The sequence below is a fragment of the Gopherus evgoodei genome, chromosome 13 (assembly GCF_007399415.2).
Source record: "Gopherus evgoodei ecotype Sinaloan lineage chromosome 13, rGopEvg1_v1.p, whole genome shotgun sequence".
NCBI lineage: Eukaryota > Metazoa > Chordata > Testudines > Testudinidae > Gopherus > Gopherus evgoodei.
Window position 1 is genome coordinate 25013962 of NC_044334.1, and position 23153 is coordinate 25037114.

General features: G+C 43.0%; 1 protein-coding gene across 3 annotated transcripts in view; it reads left to right on the forward strand.

The window, feature by feature from the left end:
* The first annotated feature begins 4058 nt into the window (after positions 1-4058).
* The window catches only part of MED13L (mediator complex subunit 13L), a 405971-nt gene continuing 386876 nt past the window's right edge, over positions 4059-23153 (forward strand). For 2 of the 3 annotated variants that reach the window (XM_030582917.1, XM_030582918.1), the window contains exon 1: positions 4059-4414. In XM_030582917.1, coding sequence (XP_030438777.1) covers positions 4343-4414 — 72 coding nt within the window. In that variant the 5' untranslated portion in view covers positions 4059-4342. The remainder of the gene's footprint in view (positions 4415-23153) is intronic. The other variant, XM_030582920.1, reaches the window with a different exon arrangement.

Sequence of the window (23153 nt, forward strand, 5' to 3'; positions counted from 1 at the left end):
CTCTGAGCGGCCCTGGTTGAAAGTCTCTGGGTAAGGATAAACGGGGTAAAAAAATGAGGGTGATGTGATGATAGGGGTTTACTACAGACCACCTAACCAGGAAGAAGAGGTGGATGAGACTTTTTTTAAACAGCTAACAAAATCATCCAAAGCACAGGACTTGGTAGTGATGGGGGACTTGGACTACCTAGACATCTGTTGGGAAAATAACACAGCAGGGCACAGATTATCCAATAAGTTCTCGGAATGTATTGGAGACCATTTTTTATTTCAGAAGGTGGAGACAGCTACCAGGGGAGAGGTTGTTCTAAATTTTGATTTTGACAAATAGGAAGGTACTGGTTGAGAATTGGAAAGCGGAAAGCAGCTTGGGAGAAAGTGGTCATGAAATGGTAGTTAATGATTTTAAGGAATGGTAGGAGGGAGAACAGCAAAATAAAGACAATGGATTTTAAGAAGGCAGATTTTAGCAAACTCAGGGAGCTGATAGGTAAGATCCCCTAGGAAGCAAGTCTAAGGGCAAAAACAACTGATGATGGTTGGGAGTTTTTCAGAGACATTATTAAGGGCACAAGAGGAAACTATTCAACTACATAGGGAAGATAGGAAGTATCGGAAGAGACCACCCTGGCTTACCAGGAGATCTTTAATAATCTTAAAATATATAATATAATAGATATATATATTCCTACAAAAAGTGGAAACTAGTCAAATTATAAAGGATGAATATAAACAAACAACATGTATATAGGGACAAAACTAGAAAGGCCAAGGCACAAAATGAGATCAAACTAGCTAGATCCATAAAGGGTAACAAGAAAACATTCTACATATATTAGAAACAAGAGGGAGACCAAGGACAGGGTAGGCCTGTTACTCAATGAAGTGGGAAAAATAACAGAAAATCTGGAAATGGCAGAGGTGCTTAATGACTTCTTTGTTTCAGTTTTCACCAAAGTTGGTGGTGACTGGACGTCTAACATAGTGAATGCCAGTGAAAGTGAGGTAGGAGCAGAAGAGGCTAAAATAGGGAAAGAACAAATGAAAAATTACTTGGACAAATTAGATGTCTTCAAGTCACTAGGGCCTGATGAAATGCATCCTAGAATACTCAAGGAGCTGACTGAGGAGATATCTGAGCCATTAGCGATGATCTTTGAGAAGTCACGGAAGACGGAAGAGATTCCAGAAGACTGGAAAAGGGCAAATATAGTGCTCATCTATAAAAGGGGAAATAAGGACAACCCAGGGAATTACAGATCAGTCAACTTAATTTCTGTACCCAGAAAGATAATGGAGCAAATAATTAAGCAATCAGTTTGCAAACATCTAGAAGATAATAAGGTGATAAGTAACAGTCAGAATGGATCTGTCAAAAACAAATCACGTCAAACCAACCATTGCCATCACTGGAGACTTTTAAGAGCAGGTTACACAAACACCTGTCAGGAATAACCTAGATAATTAGTCTTGCCATGAATGCAGGGGACTGGAGTAGATGACCTCTCTCAGTCCCTTCCAGTTCTATTATTATTACTCTTAGTGGAGATTGTCCTTTGTTGCTGGAGATCAAAAGTCTAAGTTCCATCCCAAGCACTGCATGTGTGCAGTTTAGATAGTGGCTGTGTGGCCCCGTATGTGCCTATGGATTTGTTACACAAGTTTTCTTCCAAACAAACATTCTTGACATACGCTCAATACTTCTCTGTTAGTGTTATAAGATAGATACTAATCATTACAACTAATTAAAAGAGTAAATTTGCTTAAAAAAAGGAAGTGTGATGTAGGAAGCTTCCATCTTGACACTTTGATACAAAGCAAGACTGAAAAAAATCTGCTTTCCTACTGAAAAACAGATCATTTAAAATTGTGGTACATTCAATACTTTTAAGTTGTAATGTGGGTTGCTAAGTCCATGTAAATTAATCACATCTCTGAAACACTAACACTACCAGTCCTGATACCTTCTGGTAGCCAATGAGAAATCCAATTAGTGTAGTCCTATTCTGCCTGGACAAATCAGGCTTCTACGGTTCAGTATCAAAGGGTCATTGTGAACTTGAGCAAGGCTTATACAGTGAAAAAATATTTAAGTTGAAACATTAACTGTTCACATATGGCTATTTAAGCTGCTTTTTTTTTTACCCTAGGGCCTGAATTCCCTTGCCATCAGTTGTTTATAGTCAGTTTCACTTTCAGGTATACTCAAGTTCAATGGAATGTTTTGTGTAAACAATACAGAAATGTATCAGAGGGGTAGCCGTGTTAGTCTGGATCTGTAAAAGCAGCAAAGAATCCTGTGGCACCTTATAGACTAACAGACGTTTTGGAGCATGAGCTTTCGTGGGTGAATACCCACTTCTTCAGATGCATGAAGAAGTGGGTTTTCACCCACGAAAGCTCATGCTCCAAAACGTCTGTTAGTCTATAAGGTGCCACAGGATTCTTTCCTGCTAATACAGAAATGTTTGCTATAAAATTTTTTCAACAGAACTAACCCAAATATGCAACAGTGGGCCTGAACAATAAGAATTCCTGTTTAAAAATATAGTAAAAAATGGCAGTTGGTATATCGGGCAGTTCTCATTTTAGCGAATGTAGAGACTCACATAGCTTATATTTCTAAAATAATTTTGGAGTTTCTTTATATATGCACATCATGTGACAAATATTTATTTCTCTCTCTATATGAAAATTTCCTTCACATTACAGGGTTAAAGAGGAGGAGCAATGCACCTTGCCCTCTCAACTACTTCATACAGTGTCAGAGCCCCTCCTAACCTAGCAAATCCTATAAGTGAAATTTTTGTGTGGGCAGGGGCCCTGTAGCCATTCACTCTTAAAAAGATGCTACCTCTGTCTACAGCACTCAGTATATCACAGACCGTGAATTTGGACTGTTTCAGCTATTATAAGCCCTCTGTGTAAAAGACTGAAGTGTGAAAATATTAATTGTAGGCAAAAAGGTGAAATGTTTATGGCACATGGACTGATTGGGCTAAAAGGTATTATCCCCATTTTATGGATGAAGATGATGAGGTTCAGGAATGCTGTTTACCGCCTGCTTCCCCCTGAGTCCATGTGACGGGGAAGGACTAGAGTGCAGGTGACCTATGTCTGCCTATAGCTATTAGTTCTAGAAGCAGAGCTCTAATGTGTGTACCCCCTGCTATGCTTACTAAGGACAAGAAAGTGAGAGAAGGGCTTGAAGACCTGTTGGGACAAGAGGGCCCCAGCACCGCTCTCGGCATGCTTGCCTAGTCTCTGCACTCACTTTGCTTTGCAGTTCTGGGACTTATTCTCAAACTCTAGGTGAAGTACTGAATGTCCTTGGCCCTGCTCTTCTGTAGGAGGTGGGTGTGGAAGCACCTGCTGCATGTGAACCGGACCCTCAGGTGCTGCGAGCCCACCCAGTGCAGCAGAAGCCGGCTTATTCCTTGCTCTATAGCGCCCCCAGTGGAACGTCTCGGAGGCAGCGGGGGGGGAAGACGGAGGAGGGAGTTGAGCGTTGGCTTTCCCCCTCCGCTCAGAACGGCTCACGTGGTACGGCGGCGGCCAATGGCGAGGCGAGCTGTGCCTGGCGGCCGCCATTGCTGTCAGAGTGGAGAGGCAGAGGCGAGTGTGTGAGGAGGAGCTGGCGAGCGGGGCCGCCGGGCGGGCAGCGCGAAGCCGAGGGCGGCGAGGACGGGCAGGGACAGCGCGCGCTCTCCGGCCTGTGGCTGCCGCCGGTCGCCTCCAGCAGCGGGAGCCCCGCGCGGAGCGTAAACAAGGCGGTGGCGGCGGCAGGAAAACACCATCCACCCACCGCCAGCGGCGGCAGCAGCGAGGGGCGGCCGGGCGGGGAGGGGAGGAGACACGGCCGCAGCCGGGACAGCGCCCCCCGTCAGCGGCCGCCGCCACTGCCTGGAGCCCGGGCCAGGCCCCCCCGCTTGAGCTCTGTCCTGCAGGGGCCGCAGCTGGGCCGCGGGCGGAGAGCCCCTGAGGCGAGCCCCGGAGCGGTGCCGAGGGGACTGGGAACGCCGGAGGCCAGACCGCCGGCCCGGAGCGCGGCCGGAGCCCCTTGGCGGCGGGCCTCGGGGCGGTGCGCGCGGCTCGTTGTGGATTATTTGGCAGGGGCGGGTAGGTGGATCGAGGCCCTGGTCTGTGGAGCGCCCCCTGCCGGTCACCGCCCCTTCCTCGGGCTGGTGTTTGTGCTGGGGACACAGCGAGGGGCAGGACTGCGGCGGCTGCCCCGGTGACAGGCGGAGCGGGCAGCACCAGGGAGCCCCGGGCGCTTCTTCCTTCCTGCTGGGCCCGTCTCCTCAGACATGCCCCGCTCTGGTGGCCGGGCTCGCCGAGGATCATGACTGCAGCGGCGAACTGGGTGGCGAACGGGGCCAGCCTGGAGGACTGTCACTCCAACCTCTTCTCGCTGGTGAGTACCCGGAGGGGGGTGTGAGCGCCAAGGCCGCAGCCCAGCTAGTCGGGGCTCACACGGGGACCTTGCGGCTCCTTCGAGCAGCGGCGCAGCAACTTTGTCGGTTCGGCGCAGCTGCCAGGGCTTTATAGCCTGGGCCCGTGGGGCTGCTCCCTCCCGCTGGGCCCGTGGGGCTGCTCCCCGGCTAGCCCCTCCCCCTGGCTCAGCTCCGTGGTTGTTTTGCTCTTTAACATCGTTTGTTGCAAGCGTGCGTTCCCCACACAGCTGCATTGATCTGAGTACGAGATGTCAAGGCAACGGATTGGGTGTCCTCTGCCTGTGCTGCCTGCATGTGTGACCATCTCCTGTGGTAAACAGTCTGCTCTCCCCGCCCCGCCTGCTTTGGCACTTCGTGCCCTTGTGCTTTGTGCCTCCTCAGCTGCGTGTGCCCCCCCCCCCCTTCGTAATGACAAACGCCATTTCAGCAGCAAACAGTTCATGCAATGTGATTATCTGTAGGACTTACACTCCGGGCTCTTGTGTCTGAACGTCAGCTGTCTTTATGGTTTTACAGCCGTGCCCACGCTGCACCGATGGGAAGGGATGGGACTTTTTTTGGCCTTGCAAGAAAAACATTAACTGAAAATGCAACATGCTGGGTGGCTTGATAACATAGATGCTATCTTCCCATCTCACTGGTAGCTGATAACTTTCACTTTGTACTTAGATTGCATGGTTTAATCTTACAACAGTTGTGGTATGAATTGTTCATACTGAACAGTTGAAATTAACTACAGATTTTTAATCTTAATTAAAATGAATAGAAAGAAAAATTACTTGCTGTTTGTATTAGTGACATTTTATTTGAAAATGCGTTTTTGCTTTATTGTACACTACAGCTGCAGGGACATTAGTGGAGTGAAGGGGAGAACACTTGGGTCCCCAATAGCTACCGCAGGGGGAGGAGGGGTAGAGCATAGGACTGTGTATTTGTGAAATGGTAACTCATAAGATTAAGGTGGGAAGCAACTGGGTATAGGCTGTATGCCAGGTGGCGTGGGAGAGGAAATAAAAAACAAATACTCCCCCCAAACAAAAATAGAGTTCAGGTTTACTTTTCTCAAGGGTTGGGAAAAGAATGTGAATTGTTCAGTAAGGAATTTAAAAAAACCCATTGATTTTAAAATATGGTTAACTCAGAATCAAGTGATGCATATTGCTAGTCTCTTTACATGATTTTTTTTCTTTAATTACTGTTAACCTTAGTCTTTCTCCCATGCACAGCCCTCAATACCTTCCTTTGGATTGTTTATTCCTAGCATTTTGTGCCTTGTCTTTAATGAGAATATAATTCTCTTTGGGCAGAGGCTTTTTTTTGCCATGTGTTTGTACTATGGGATCCTGATCCTTCTGACAAGAGGCTTTTGGTGTCTGTTATAATAAATACCGTCCTTTTTGGCTTTTTATTGACTTGTAACCACTTTCAAAGCTATATAACATTATTTAAACTTGCATTTATGCTAATATTGGCAATGCCTTTATATCCCTAGTGTATGCCTGCGGATATACTAATGGTAAAAAGTGGTTTGTGTACACAAGTCTTGCATACTAAGAAAAGCTAACCAGTGAATGATTAATACGTTTTTGTAGGTATATGTGGTTTAGTTGTCATCCCATTGTCAGTCCATCACAGGTAAAAGAATTCTTGGTATATGGTAACGTAAATTACAAAAGCTTATATTTTCAGATTTTTTTTTTCCTTCAGAGCTTATATTAAGAAACTTCTGTAGAGCAGCAAGTTTTTTAATTGTATGCATGGTGTCAGTGAAATAAAAATACAGACCATTATGGAATTTGCTTTTAAAAGTGCTCTTGCGTTCACACTGATGTATAAAAGCCTCTATAGAATCAGAATGTGATAAGGTTATACCACTTTAAATTTGGGCTTTTAAAACCATCTTATCAGTTTCCCAAACATTTTTTCTGTAATATCAAATAACATATAAACAGCTATTTGCGGATATGTTTTATTTAACACAAAATAATTTGCAAGGCTTAACTTGGCTTAAAATTTGTAGGTGTGGGCAGTACCTAACTGTTTTTAAATGGGTCATTTAACCAAGCTTTAGACTTGAAACATGTTGTAACGGGATCAGAGGACAGCTGTGTTGTAATTTGTTTTGTATTTTGCCTAGCACAATGGGGCCCCAACACAGTTTGCCTCTAGGTATTACCAGAGTGCGTGTGTGTGTGGATTTCTTAACTTAGTGGTATTTTTTTTGTAATATGCCTCATCCTGTAAACCCATACACATGTGAGTAATTATTGGGGATATTCACAAAGTAAGGTGTTGCAAGGTATAGGCTTTAAATAGTAACTTTATAAGTGACAGTAGCTTTTTATATAGCATACCGTTCAGTATAATCAGCAAACTCAAATATTAATGTGATGTTCCATTTTTTCAGTTGTATTACTAATTATTAGAACTTTATTGATAAATATAGCATTAAAAAGTATTGACAAAGAAAATATTAAATATGTGTGGCCACAGGCACTGACACTTTACCCTCAAACTGTTAAATTTGTCAAAATTTATGAAGTATTAAAACTACAGTAGACCAGATCATAAACAACAGGAGCTCTTGCTGATAGATAATCTTCTGAATACAAGAGAACAAAATATACAGAATTGTTGTGTATTGGTTTGGTTCTTGTGAAGCAGTGTAGTTCTTAAGAACAAGACTTGTGCAATATTGAGTTAAGACAACTCAGTTATTAGAAAAAGTGTAATTTAGCTGTACCATGTTCATTTTTACCTCAGTCTTGCATTAATCTTTGATTTAAACAGAACATGGAATTCTTGATGGAATAATTACAGTAGTGAAGTAGCTACAGAAGCTTTACAATATTCAAAAAACCTTCAGCTTTAAAAAAAAAAAAAAAAAAGAAAAAGTCAGCATTGGCCTGTGACTAGTTGACTTAGTGTTTTTGTTATTGAACTTTTGTTTATCACATATAGATTATTTTTAATGATATTGGTAGGCATGATTTGCTTTGAATCTTTGTACTTGAAATCATTGTTTTTTAAATAGTGATTTTCTGATAGTTGGTGGTTTTGCATAATGAGCTCAAAGATGGAACATAGTGTTTTTCCTATGTGGTGATGCTGTAGAAATGACATTTCATTTGAGATCACTGAAATAAGAGATTGTAATATTTATCTTGGATTACACTTTTTCTTAATCTTGATACAGAATGTTTATCCAGAGCTTGATGGTGATCTCAAATATACCATAGTTAATGTTGCATGAAACTTATTTTCCATAATCGTAGTATGAAGGGTGTGTGTGTGTATGATGCTATATACACACACACACACACAATCATATCATTGCTGAACCAAAGCAGAAATTCACAGTGCCATAATGTTAGCATTCGTATTGCCTATCAAGTGAAAAAGAAAACACCAACAAAGCCCACCATTTTTGTGCGTTTTTCCTGAGAACTTAGTAGCTCTGCTCCCAATGTAGACAGATTTTACATCTCCCAGTGTAGGCAGATATTACAATACAAATAACACTTTATATATTTGTCTTCAGAATGCTGATTAAAATTTGGATTTTTTTTTAGTATTTACAGTATAATCTGTGCTGTGTGAAAATAGTTTCACTTACTAAAACATGCTTTTGTTTAGAATCCTCTTGTTTATAGCACATGGTGTTAGATTTTATTTATTTTATTAGTAACAGTGCCACACAATGCACTGTTTGACTCTTGCAAGGAAACATGTTTATGTATGTAATATTATATCTACGTGGAATAATGTATGAGTTTAGTATGTTGTTATAGCTAGTGAATACTTTTTTGAAAGAGAAAATATTCTGAAATACTATACAGTATACCAAAATGCTACAACTGTGGGCTCAGTTCTGCAGTCTTTCCTCACATAAGTAATCCTTACTCATGCAAATAGTCTTTGAAGTTAATTGACTGTGAAAATGACTAAAGAATACTTATATGGGGGTAAGGATTTTTAGGATCTAGTCTATATATGACTAAAATATAATAGTTATTGATGTTCTTTTAACATAAAATATCTTTTGTGGACAAACAACAGCCCCCCTCCTCCCCAAAATACAGGTCTTGTTTACTAGTGAAATGAAGTAGTAAGTTATTATTCACCTTTCTTAACGTCATGCCACATGTAGCAAAATAATTTATTCATTTGAAAACAAAAAATAACTTTATGCAGCATCTCATGTGATTCAGAGATGAACAAAAAAAGACTGTCCCCTACCCCATTTCCCTTACACTTCTTTTTTTTGTTTTTCTCTCCCTTCTCCTATGAGTGTCTTATAAAGGGTGAATCTTTTACTGAGCCCTGAAGTCTAGTAAGGTATGGCTTTGTTGGTCTAGTATGAGAAGCAAGATTCAGAGTTTAGGAAACTTCAGCTAGCAGCAAGGAGTTTGCCTAAGTGCTTCTGCTATGGGCCGTTGCCTCATAGGAGGAGAGACTAGAGCCACCCTTGGGAGGAGTGCTGTGAGCTGTTACTGGATGCTGCCAGTGGGAGATAAGTGATTATTCACCAGTGGTACTGGATCTACTATGTGAAAGGTATGTTCAGAAAAGCAGTGGAAGAGGGGCAGTAGTATGTGTAGGATGCTAGGCAACTATGGAGCACGTGAAGAGGCAAACTGAGTGAAGATCCAAAACAATTTGATTATTCAAAAAGGATAAAACCATATAGTTGAGAGAGGTAAAAATACTTCAGTGGTTTTACTTTTTTGTGTAAGTAGTTGTTGGAGCTGCTACAGGCAGGGCCAGCTCTAGCCATTTTGCCACCCCAAGCACAGCGGCACACTGCAAGGGGTGCTCTGCCACTCGCTGGTCCCGCGACTTCGGTGGACCTCCCGCAGGCGTGCCTGCGGATTCTCCACTGGAGCCGCAGGACCAGCGGACCTGCCGCAGGACCAGCAGACCCGCCGCAGGGACGCCTGCGGGAGGTCTACTGGAGCCACCCTCCCGGCAACTGGCAGAGCGCCCCCCGTGGCATGCCGCCCCAAGCACGCGCTTGGCATGCTGGGACCTGGGGCCGGCCCTGGCTACAGGGATATTGTGAAATAATTAACAGACTCATGATAGGAAGTGGGAGGTAGTCTACCAGACTATTTCTCTATTGAAATGTGGTCTATGTTATGCAAATATGGTTTACCTCTGCAATAATCCATTCTGGCTGTGACAAAGGCAGAGGTTATTGTAGTGAAATCTGGGTCCATGAGTAAACATTGCAAACAGCTTATGGGATGCAGATTTAAAAAAAGGCACTCTTTCCTGAGATGATGCTTCTGGAAGACCAGATGGCAAAGAGCTGGCAGGAGAAAATCTAATTTGCCAACTTCTTGAGCAAAAAGTGGATAATCCCCTCTAAGCATTGATGACTGAGGCAAGACTCACACCTGCTATATTCTCAAGATCTTTCCCCAACACACCAACATTCTCTGCTCCAAATGGAGTTTCAGCCAATTTGTTCGCAGTGTTTTGCCATGAGAAAGCATAGGATTGCATCTGATGAAAACAAAACATAAAGGTGATTATGACCACGGTGCAAATCATGTTGCAGACCTTATGCACATTTAGGAAATCAGCTGGAACTTTATAGAACCTTGCAGGAAAGATACTATATTATTTTGGACATGGGTAGTTGCCCAAAAGGATTTTTTGAGATATTCTCTGCAGGAAAGAGCAGAATAGTTGCAGTCAGAGTTCACAAGCAAATCAGCAAACTCTCATGGTCATTGGTATCAAAGAATACTGATTGACTGAAAAATATCAACAGGGATCACCCTACCATTATCATCATTAGAAGGAGATCAGCCAGTGTGGGCGATCAGTTAACATTCTGATGCTAAAAGCCAGACTTGTTAGGGATCAAGGAAATCTGAGGGCTTGTCTACATCAGAAAGTTGCAGCGCTGGTGAGGGAGTTACAGCGCTGCAACTTTGAAGGTGTACACATCTGCAGGGCATCACCAGCGCTGCAACTCCCTGTTTGCAGCGCTGGCCGTACTCCCGTTTTGTCTCGGGTGTAGAGGATCCAGCGCTGGTGATCCAGCGCTGGTAATCCAATGTAAACACTTACCAGCGCTTTTCTTGACCTCCGTGGAAGGAGGAAGCCTCTGGTAATCAAGCTGATCTCCTTTCCCGGTTTGCTCTCTCGTTCCCGGAACCCCGAGCAAGCAGGTAAGGAGAACCGCTTGCTAGGCGGTTCGGGGAACTAGAGAGCAAACCGGGAAAGGAGACCAGCTTTGCCGCGGTTTGCTCTCGCGTTCCCGGAGCCACCCTGCAAACCGCAGGGAAGGAGACCTGCTTGCTCGGGGTTCCGGGAACGAGAGAGCAAACCGCGGCGAAGCTGGTCTCCTTTCCCGGTTTGCTCTCTCGTTCCCCGAACCGCCGAGCAAGCGGTTCTCCTTACCTGCTTGCTCGGGGTTCCGGGAACGAGAGAGCAAACCGGGAAAGGAGACCAGCTTTGCCGCGGTTTGCTCTCTCGTTCCCGGAGCCACCCTGCAAACCGCAGGGAAGGAGAACCGCTTGCTCGGCGGTTCGGGGAACGCGAGAGCAAACCGGGAAAGGAGACCAGCTTCGCCGCGGTTTGCTCTCCCGTTCCCCGAGCAAGCAGGTCTCCTTCCCTGCGGTTTGCAGGGGGTTCGGGAACGCGAGAGCAAACCGCGGCGAAGCGGGTCTCCTTTCCCGGTTTGCTCTCTCGTTCCCCGAACCCCGAGCAAGCTGGTCTCCTTCCCTGCGGTTTGCAGGGGGGTTCGGGGAACGCGAGAGCAAACCGCGGCGAAGCTGGTCTCCTTTCCCGGTTTGCTCTCCCGTTCCCCGAACCCCCCCTTGAAGCCGCCCAACAGCGCTGCAGTGTGGCCACATCTAACACCACTTGCAGCGCTGGTTGCTGTAAGTGTGGCCACTCTGCAGCGCTGGCCCTATACAGCTGTACTAATACAGCTGTAACTACCAGCGCTGCAAAATTTTAGATGTAGACATGGCCTGAGAAGTCAAGATGGTGGCAGATAACTCAAAACAGGCTTCTCAGTAGTTTTCCCTCAAAAAGGGAAGATTAGAAATAAGGTGATAGTCAGGAAGTCATCCCTTGACACTGACTAGAGGTCAAATGACCACTTACCGAAGGTCATTTGATGCCCTACCCACTCCTATGGAGTTGCTAACAATTCAGCCAATACAAGACCCTACTTGTAGCTGTTTACCATAAATGCAGTAATTCAGATTCCATGTTGTTGGCCAGCCTAGTGCTGTTATCTCCACAACATTAGTGAGTGATATCTACTATTCAGTGATGGTGAACTTCATAGATGTTACAATATGCTTTATTATTTATCTAATGTTCCATTTAAATTTAGTCAAGTTGATTTTTTGAATGTATATATTGTATCTAAAAATCATCTAGCTTTTCTTTGCTAATTTAGGACATGCAATATAAATATTAAGGTATAATGAGATAGAAATGGAAGTAGTTTTATTAGTTGGCTTGTTCATTCTCTGCCAGTGGAAGATTGTTTCCAGTTTTAAGTAACTCCAATGATGTGCTTCCACCACTTCCGCTGGAGATAATTCCACAGTCTAATGGAGCTCTGTTAAGGAGTATGAGTTTTCAAAACTTGGTGAATGACCAGTGGTAGAAATGTTTGCTTAGTGCGTCCATTATTGTAATTATAAATCTAATATGTCACAGGCTTATGATCTAACATATGCATATAGAATTATTTCATGTTATTGTAAATAGTTTTAGGAAAATGTTAAAAAATGTATTAACACCTTACTTAGATATTTACAAAACCTTAAAAGCAAGATTTAAAAATATACAGTAGTCATTGTGAGTTTGCCATTGATTTCATTAGGAGAAGGGTTGGGCACATGATTCTAGTTATTAATAATGAAAGATATAAAATGTCTATTTGCAGTGTTTTTAAAAATACACTTAATAGTGTATAACTCCATTTCCTTTATACTGTAACTCCAAGTTGGACTTTGAAACTTGAGGTTGTTAATTTTGGCCAAGAAATACATAGTGATTTTGTTTTAAAAATATTTTTGGGAAATTAAGCTATTGCATCTAAGAATGTGGTTATTACATAGTTTAAAATAGAATTTTAGGAGATTAATAGAATTCAGGTATCCATTTCTTTCACTGAAGCAGATTTTTAGCTTAATCTGAATCTCTAACATTTTCTTAAAATAAAAACATGTTCCATTTAGGAAAAGCAAATGCAATTTTTGGTTGCATTAGCAAAGGCATAGCATGCAAGTTATGGCAGGTGATAGTGCCACTCACTTGGTGCTGGTTAGGCCTCAGCTGGAATACTGTGTCCAATTTTGGTCACCTCTGTATAGAATGTATGTAGAAAAAATGGAAAGGATACAGAGGCAAATGACAACGACGGTCAAGGGGGTGGAATGGAATGCAAGGTATATGAGCAAAGGCTGAAGCAATTGGGTATGTTTAGTTTGGAAAAGGAGATTGAGGGGGGATATGATAGCAGTCTTCAAATTCTTGAAAGGCTGCCATAAAAGAGATGGAGAAAAAGCGTTCTCTCTTGCTACAGAGGGCAGGGCAAGAGGCAGTGGGTTCAAACTATAGCACAGCAGATGTAGATAAAATTTTAGGAAAAATCTAATTGTAAGAACAGTAGGACAGTGGAATAAACTGCCTAGGGAAGTTGTGGAAGCTCCTTCTCTGGAGGTTTTCAAAGAGAGACCGGACAGCCATGTGTCTTGGATGGTTTAGACCAGTGGTTCTCAACCAGGGATACACATACCTCTGCATACCTCCAGGGGGTATTCCAGGGGGTACATTAATTCATCTTGATATTGGCCTAGTTTTACAACAGGCTACATAAAAGCACTAATGAAGTGTGTACAAACTAAAATTTCATACAGGCAGAGCACTGGGGGAGCAGTGACCGTAGGGGACACCTTCCACCGATACACAGCTCTAACTATCCCTCTCCCTACACCCAGACCTACCCTCTTGCCTGCATACAGCTGCCTGCACCCTGCACACTTTTTGAGCTAGGCCCACTCCCCCCCCCCCGAGTTATAAGTTTTAGTTGCATCCCCTCTCTCTCTCTTCTCCCCCGCCCCCAACCCAGACAGGCTGGGTGCTGGGCTGCTTAGGGTAACTCCGGGGTGGAGGGAGCACTCCATCCCTGAGCCCTGCTGTGCAGAGCTGGCCCCCATCCCCTGCCTAGTGCCCCACAGGTCTAAAGGCCTGATTCCCCCTTCTGTCTGGTGACTGAAACCCAGACCCATGAGGCACCCCTCCCCCACAGGGCCTTGAAGTTTTTTTAGCCTGTTTGGGGTGGGGGTGAGAACCCTGGGACTAGATGTCCCTTGCAGTCCCTCTAACCCAATGGTTCTATGAAAATTTATTTCATTATATTGAAGTCATTTGTGAGAGATGTTAACATTCAAGCTGTTTCTTTGGTACTTTGAAGAATGTTTATTAGAATGATCTGAAGTTCTGTCATCTTGCACTGATGGACGAATTCAGTTAATTACATTGAGAGAGATTCAGTTTTTGCCAATATTAACAAAATGAAAAATAAAAAATAATTAATTTGCATCTATGAAATGTGCATTTTGTACAGTAGAATCTCACCAAGGGACCCCTACATTATTTTGCAGGAATCAGTTTCTTCACTTGCTGCACTTAAAATCTTGACTGGACTTGGAAAGATGATTTATGATGTGGCCTTTTTTCATTCAGTGAAGTGAGCTTAAAAAATCATAGAACATTGCAAAAATGTATTTATTACTCAATGATAATTAAAGAAATGCTAAATATTCCAGGTTATATTCTGTGAATATACCAGTGAGATACTATGAATCTTTTCACTGAAAAATATGCTGTATAATAGCATATATGCTTCAGTGTCCTCCCTCTTACCAAATTGCATATGCTTCTTTTGGCATACCTTAATCTTTTGAATAGCCAAAAAGGCTATATACAATTGGAACAAACGTACTTTCCAATAAACACATAACTAAACACGTGTTATATGAAAGCGCATTCCTTTGTTTGCTAGATCATGTGAGGTTGTAACTCTCTTTTTACTGTAGTTATCAGATTGGTATTACAATCCTGCCAGTTCTGTGGTGCATCCTAGTTCCCCATAGCTTCTCCTTCTGCAGTACTCCATCCCTAAAATACACATTCTCCTGTCACTTTCTCTCTGAAGTTACTAGCTACTGACAGGAAAGGGGGAAAACCATTTTTTTTTCTTTTCTTTAAATGAGCTTCAGACCAGATGGAGACAGACAAACTAATACAAGTATCCTGCTTTACTATAGCTATTTCATTTACCACATCACCAAAATGACATTGAAGCTTTGTGGTAGATTCCCTCTGCACACAAACAATCAGAAAGTAGGCACCAGAGGCCTGAAAGGCCTGTGATACTAACAATGACAGCTAGTATCATGTTTCTTTTGTGACTTCAGTTACTAACATCATCTTACATTAGCATGAGTCCTACGCTCTGGGATGATATCTGAAAATAAGCTGTCTGACACCTTCTGGTAAGTTTGGTTTTTCAGTGCAAGGATTTGAGTTTAGATTTTTATTTATTAAAACAGACATCACTTAAGTTTAACACAAATCTAAATGGTGTAGGCAAACTTTCCTTGGGATTGCCTCAGGATTTATGACAATATTTAAGTTTGAATTGGTTTTTGTATTACTGCAAATTATTATTGTTTGAGGGAAATACACCTCTACCCGCTATAACGCTGCCCGATATAACACGGGTTTGCATATAGCGCGGTAGCAGCAGGGCTCCGCCGGTGATTTAAAGGGCTTGAGGCTTCCCGCAGGTGGAGCCCCAGGCTCTTTAAATCACCGCTGCAACCCTGCCACTGCTACCCCGATATAATGGCGTTTCACCTATAATGTGGTAGGGATTTTTGGCTCCCCACGACTGCGTTATATCGGGATAGAGGTGTACCATATTTTCAATCCAGAAATCTTCATTGTTGTTTGTGTGATCTTTTCATATAGCTAGAATCACATGAATGACTTAACTATTAATTTTGAATGAACCCTCTTAAAGTATCTGTTGTTCTTTTGAATATGTGGCGGTGTGGCACTTATGTAACCATCATACTTCAACTGCCTAAGTATATAGTTATAAAAAATGCTGTTTCAGCTGCTTGAATTAATTTTAGAAGATTCCCTTTAATGTTTATAATTAAACTAAAATGTTTTTAAACTTAATTTTTGATGTAGTGTTAGAATTGCGTCTTTAAGAAGTCTTTGGCATAAGTAGTATTGATTTAATAAAGAAAAGAAATACTATGACCTATGTGGCTTACAGTTTCTTCTAGTACTGTTCTGGTTCATTCTCTAGTTCAGTCTCTCAGACACTATTGCTTCTCAAAATGAGTAGAATTACAATAATGCAAATGGAAATGTGACCACAATTTTATTTTATGGCATTCTCCTTGTTTATGTGGAAGAAGGGTTTTATGTACTACTATTCTGTGATAATTCCCAGATAGCACGTTCAGGATACTGGGGCCCATTTTTGTTAGGTGCTACACAAACACATGCAAAGACATTGTTCCTATCCCACAGAATGTTGTCTGTCTGTGTCTCTGTCTCTAAAAAGTTTAACTGAGAGGTTGGTAGGAGAAGAGTGAATGATCATTATTTAAATGCATGCCTAAAGTCTGTTTTGGTTTTTTAAAAGCAGTATATGTCTACCATGTCTGCTAAGACAGTTTCAGGGGCTGGTGCTTTCAATGGCTGAGATAACCGCTTTAGGTTGCTACCTTCTTTTTAGCCTAAGCCTTGGTCTACATTACAGACTTACGTCAATATAACTACATTGTTCAGGGGTGTGGACACAGTTATACTGACTTAACTCCTGGTCTAGACAGCACTAGGTTAATGGGAAGGCTTCTCCCATCAACATAGCTGCTGCTTCTCAGGGGGTTGGAGTACCTACGTAGATGGGAGAAACTCTCCCTTTGGTGTAGGCAGCATCTTCACTGAAGTGCTACAGTGGTGCAGCTGCAGTGCTGTAAGTGTAGACAAGCCCTAAGTTTAACTTTAGTTTTTATCAAGCATCTCCCTCTTCTCAGATCAGTGCTGGTATCTCCACAGACTCTCCTTATCATGTTCTTACAAGGCTGAACATCTCAAACTCCTGGAATAAAGCCTACAGCACCAGATAGTTTGCACAGAGTTCTAAATAAGCTATATGAAAACCATTCCAGAATTATTTTGAACTGGTCTTTTAAATGTCCTTTTATGGCAGATCTTTTCTCTTCTAGCAGAGTAATTTTAGCTTGTGGAATGAGTTCACTTTAGGTCTATTGGTCTTAAGTTGAAATAGGCACAGACCATCTTTTCTGATAAAAGTTGATGAGTTGGGATCTTCCAAGATCCCTTCCATGGGGGATTTTGGGTCATCATGCCATTTTCGTTTCCATATCTACCTGCCTAATCAGGTATGGATTTATTTGCTTCTATCTGAAAAGAGTCTTGAGAAAGTTTATATATATCACACTAAGGCCCTTCGTCAGACCATCTAACTCTTCTTTGATGCCAGTGTTCTAGACAGTGTTGATGCTAAATGACTTTGCCTGTCTGACTGCATTTCTGTGCTGCTATGGTCTTGCTAGCCTGGAGCTAGGAGTCCATGTCAGGGTCCATTTGGTCTCAGACAGCCAGTATTGTTTACCTCAACGTAGTTCAGTGATGGACACATGTATAGTGACTGATTACATGAGCTGCACTCTATTCCCTAAGTGCTTTGGCTTGATGTGTGTGAGAGTGTTCTTGTCTTGATTTCCTAGACACACAGTTCTGTGTCAAAGGAAGAGAAATTTAAACTTCTTCCTCCCTGCAGTTTTGTTTGTTTGGGATGTCCCATTTTTCAATGGGCTAATGTTGGACTAATTTCTTTAGGAAGCGTCTGCTAGGCCATTGAGTGGCTACCCCTTATGTTCTGGGAGATTTCCTTCCTTAATTTAAAATTTCTTTTTTTCTGGTTAGGAATTTTCCTTCATTGTTATGGCTCTCATCTCAGTTGTTGACGTTTTTCTGTTGGTATAGCTTTGAGCTACTTTCTCTGTGTGAGTGGGTATCTTGCACAGATGGTATCTTTGAAAAAAGGGTAATTATTTACTTGTATTCTGCTTTTCTGAAGGTATCTTGTGGATTTTACTCACTCACGCTCCTATATTCAGAGTTTGGAGGTTTTTTGAATAGCAGGTAATTTGTTCTTGGTTTTCCCTTAATGTGATTTGAGTGTTCATCGTTCATTCATGGATACTCTCTTTAGGGAGATTCTCCTCCCCCCCGGGTTCATGTGTGCACTTGGAGATTAAGGAAATTCTTGCCTACTACTCAAAGGAATTGGATGGAACATTTTGAGACCGTTGCAGCATCTGCAACTGAAGCACACTCAGTAAGGCAGTGGCCAAGACCTGGCTTACAGAGGGTCAAAAATCTAAAAGCTGCTAGGTTTGCCACATGTTTTGCTCAGGAGCATGATACGCAAGACAGAGGATTCTGCAAGATACTTTCATGAAAGTAACAATCCCTTATCTGAGGTCAGGATTTGTAAAATATCCCTGATACCTACTAGACTGAGAGAAAAATAGCTGTATTACCATGCCCTGTATTTATTTACATTTTTATTTTGGCAGTTCTTCACTTCTCCCTCCCTCAGGTGAATCAGCTCTGTTCCCCTGCTAATTCTGTCCCAATTTTACCCACTCCACTAAAAATGAGTCCTCCTTTACATTTTTCTATGAATGTCACTTATGGTGCTTATGTGCCTCATGTCCCCAGGAATGGAATTTTTGACTAGCAGTGTTCACTGGGGCTATGACTCCACCCTGAATGTCCTCGTTGTCTTTCCTTTTTGCTTCCAATCAAAAGCATGTACGTCATAGTGGCCCCAACGGCCTCTCAGATCTCACTTGTTACCCAGAGCAATAGAATATTGTGGTTTCTGCCTGCTACCCCTAATTGCCTTTTTTTGGACATAGCCATTTAGTTAACTGTGTGTGTGTATATATGTGTATATATATGTATATCTAAACCTGTTAGTTTAGAATATTTCTCTGTCCTCTTTGCAGCCTAATTTTTTTGTGCAATTTTACATGCTCCTTAAATTTCATACCTGGAGTACACTTGATGTGAAAGTACTTTCTCATCCAGTGGCTGAGCCTGAACCCTTTGGTTTCAAGACATACCTGATGTGGTGATCTTATCCATCTAACTGATAGACATAGTCTGTGTCCTCTCTTGGTGAGAGCCATGTCCTGGACTGACGCTTGTTATGCTGGTCCTCTTCCATCACGAATTGCTGATCCGGAGGTACCTGAATAAAGCTATGCCTGCTGGACCAATCCATGAGAGGAGCCTCAGACTCAGGAAGCTGCTTTATCTTACTCCAAAAAAGGAATTCTCTTCTCACAGATCCCACTTCTTTAGTGTCCCTATAAGCAGAAAATATACAAGAGCTCCTGATGCTGGTGCCAAGAAGGGATCTGTAATTTCCTTAGCCATCCTCGGCCTTCAATCTGAGATTGGTGCTGACTATGAACATAGTGCAGAAGCTTGATACTTCCTCCACTGGGTTGAGCCAGGGCAAATGTGAGCACCACTGAAAGGGTGAGCCACAGTACCAATTGTCCTCTCTTGAACAGAAAGAGTAAAGAAGCTAAAGAAAAGTCATGGACTCTTCCAAGCCAAAAGCACAGAGTTCTTACTTCCCTAAGAAGTCTAGTAGGGCTGTCACCCCCTCTCCTTCTCCTCCTGGCCATCCTGCTCAGAGCAGATCTTGCTTCTTCACTGAACTGAAACTTGGTGTCAGCAAAGTCTTGCTGGCACCGACAACCCTAGGACCAGACCTAGTGCCAGAGCTACTGGCGGTGCTTTCAGATCTGTCACTGACCTTCACCTTTGAGCCTATAGCATTGGTCATGATATTAATACCTCTGGTTCTGATCTCTATGGCACTGGAGAGAGTTGAATCTTCAATACTGATTGTCTCACATTATATTTCTGAGATGTCAGTATCACTCCTAGGTCCAATCCACTCCTCTAACACTTCTTTCCCTACCTATTCCTTCTTTCCAGACTCTATTATGTGACCTTTCCCAGAACCCAGGCATTTTCATAAGGAATAACTCATAGACTTTAACACCAGAAAGGGACCATTGTGATCATCTAGTCCAGGGATTGGCAACCTTTCAGAAGTGGTGTTCCGAGTCTTCATGTATGCATTCTAATTTAAGGTTTCGTGCGCCAGTAATACATTTTAACGTTTTTAGAAGGTCTCTTTCCATAAGTCTATAATATATAACTAAACTATTGTTGTATGTAAAGTAAATAAGTTTTTTTAAATGTTTAAAAAGTTTCATTTAAAATTTAAATTACAATTCAGAGCCCTCTGGACCAGTGGCCACCCGGGCAGCATGAGTGCTGCTGAAAATCAGCTTGCATGCTGCCTTTGGCACACGTGCCATAGGTTGCCTACCCCTGATCTAGTCTGACCTCCAGCACATGGCAGGCCACAGAACCTTGCCCATTTGCCTCTGTGATAGACCCATAACCTCTGGCTGAGTTACTGAAGTCCCCAAATCATGATTTAAAGACTTGAAGTTACAGAGAATCCACCAGTTACCTTATTTCTGATCTACAGGTGACCCATGCCCCATGCTGTAGAGGAAGGCAATTCCCCCTTCCCCTCCAGAGCGTCTTCCACTTGGAGTCCAGGGAAAATTCCTTCCTTACCCCAAATATGGTTATCAGTTAGACCCTGAGCATATGGACAAGACCCACCAGCCAGACACCTGGGAAGGAATTCTCTGTACTAACTTGGAGCCCTCCCCATCTAGTGTCTCGTCACTGGCCATTGCAGATATTTGCTGCTGACAGTCACAGATTGACTTCATGCCATCGTAGGTGGTCTCATCATACCATCCCCTACAAAAACTTAAGAAACTCAGTCTTGAAAGCAGTTTGTTTTTTTGCCCCCACTATTTCTCTTGGGAGATTGTTCCAGAACTTCACTCTTCTGATGATTAGAAACCTTTGTCTAATTTTAAGCCTAAACTCATTGAAGACCAGTTTATATCCATTTTTTCTTGTATCGACACTGGCGCTTAACTCCTCTCCCTCTCTGGTATTTATCCCTTTGATGTATTTATAGAGAGCAATCATATCTCCCCATAGTCTTCTTGTGGTTAGTCTACACAAGCCAAGCTCTTTGAGTCTCCTCTCACAGGGTAGGTTTTCCATTTCTCTGATCCCAGGAGCCCTTCTCTGTACCTGTTCTAGTTTGAATTCATCTTTCTTAAACACAGGAGATCAGAATTGCACACAGTATTTCAGATGAGGTCTCACCAGTGCCTGGTCTAATGATATTAATACTTCCCTGTCTCTACTGGAAATACTGTTCCTGATGCATGGTAGGACTGCATTAGCCTCTTTCGTAGCTGCATCACGTTGGTGGCTCATAGTCATCTTGTGATCAACCAGTACACCCAGTTCTTTCTCCTCCTCTGTCACTTCCAACTGCAAAGTCCCTGGCTTATAGCAAAAATTCTTGTTGTTAGTCCCTAAGTGCATGACCTTGTACTTTGCAATATTTAATTTCATCTCATTTCTATTACTCCAGTTTTCAAGGCCGTCCAGATCTTCTTGTATGATATTCTGGACCTCCTCTGTATTGGTAGTATCTCCCATTTTTTTTTGTGCCATCCACACCTTTATTAGCTCACTCTCATTTTTTGTGCCAAGGTCATTAATAAAAATGTTAAATACAATTGGTCCCAAATTGATCAATGAGGAACTAGTAACGTCACTCCAGCTTGACAGTTCACCTTTCAGTATGACCTGTTGTAGTCTTCCCTTGAACCAGTTCCTTATTCACCTTTCAGTTTTGATATTAATTCCCATCTTCTCTAATTTAACTAAGAATTTCCTGTGTGGAACTGTATCAGATGCCTTACTGAAATCCAGGTAAATCAGATCTACTGCATTTCCTTGGTCTAAAAAAATCAGTTACTTCCTCAAAGAGGGAGATTAGGTTGGTCTGGCATGTTCTACCTTTTGTAAAACCATATTGTATTTTGTCCGAATTACCATTTACCTCTGTGTCCTTGTAACAGGGCGCGACACACCGCTGTGGCACCTCCTGTTAAACGTCCTGGGAATTAGCTCTCGGCCCTTCCAGTCCACCATCAGCCAATGGTGTCACGCCTGTCATCACTGCTATCTCCACTCTTTGGACCCACTTCGGTCCCCGGAACGCAGTGTCCTCTTCTGGGCACGGTCCTCCAACTGTGTCCGCGCTCTGGTATCTCCCTCCTTCTGGGGGATGAGCAGTCCTTAATCCTTCCACTTGCCTCTGCAGCCAACTGCAGTCCAGAGTCCAGCGCCTTGCCTCAGGGGCAAAGTGTAGTCTGGATACCAGCCACTATCCTCATTGGCAAGTGGGGTGCAAGGCAGGGGGACCCAGGTCCCCCCACTACTCTGGGTCCCGAACCAGGCACCCTGTAGCCAGCAGCCACCTACTTCCCTCCTCCAACCTGTTGCCTGTTTTTCCTGGGCCACTTCCCCTGTAGCCATAGCACCTTCTTGGCCCCTGTAGCAAAGCTCTAGCCTGGCAGTGGTCAGCCAGCAGCTCACCCTCACACTCTGCTGCCCCTGCCCACCACTGCTCTATCTATGGCGCTTCTTCAGGCAGCCATTCTTCATCATGTGCCTTCCAGGGAGAGACTCTCTTCTGCTCTGCTGAGCAGCCCTTATATATGGCCCTTGCTGGCCCTGATTGGCCACTCCAGCAAGCCCGCCCCCTATTGGTGAGCTCAGTAAGCCTTTTTCTAATTTAGCTGGGTTCTGCGCAGCCTCCCCAAGGCTGCTTTAACCCTTTTTCTGCCTGTGTAGGGCAGCCGCCCCACCACAGTCCTTAACTATTTTCTCTTTCAAAATTTGTTCCAAGACCACACATAGTTTGACTTCAATTGTAACAGGCCTGTAATTTCCTGGATCAGAAGATGTTGTTGTGAAGGCCAAAACTATAACAGGGTTCAGAAAAGAACTAGATAAATTAATGGAGGGTCGGTCCATATGTGTCTGTTAGCCAGGATGGGCAGGGCTGGTGTCCCTAGCTTCTGTTTGCTGGAAGTTGGGAATGAGTGGCAGGGAATGGATCACTTAATGATTACCTGTTCTGTTCATTCCCTCTGGGGCACCTGACATTGGCCACTGTTGGAAGACAGGATACGGGGCCTGGACAGGATGGACCTTTGGTCTGACCCAGTATGGCTGTTCTTATGGTCTTATCATTTTTTCCCTTTTCTTAAAAATAGGGACTGTGTTAGCAATTTTCCAGTCATAGGGTACAACCTCTGAATTTACAGATTCATTAAAAATCCTTGCTATTGGGCTTGCAATTTCATGTGCCAGTTCCTGTAATATTCTTGCCTGGAGATTATCCGGACCTCTTCATTTAGTCTCATTAAGCAGTTTGAGTTTGACTTCCACCTTGGATGTGGTAATTTCTACTTCATATCCTAATTTTTATTAGCCACCCTGCCACTATCCCTAAACTGCTTATTACCCTTATTAAAAACTGAAACCAAGTATTTGTTTAGGTGTTGGGCCATGCCTAGATTGTCTCTAATCTCCATCCATCCTCAGTGGTTAGTGGTCCCT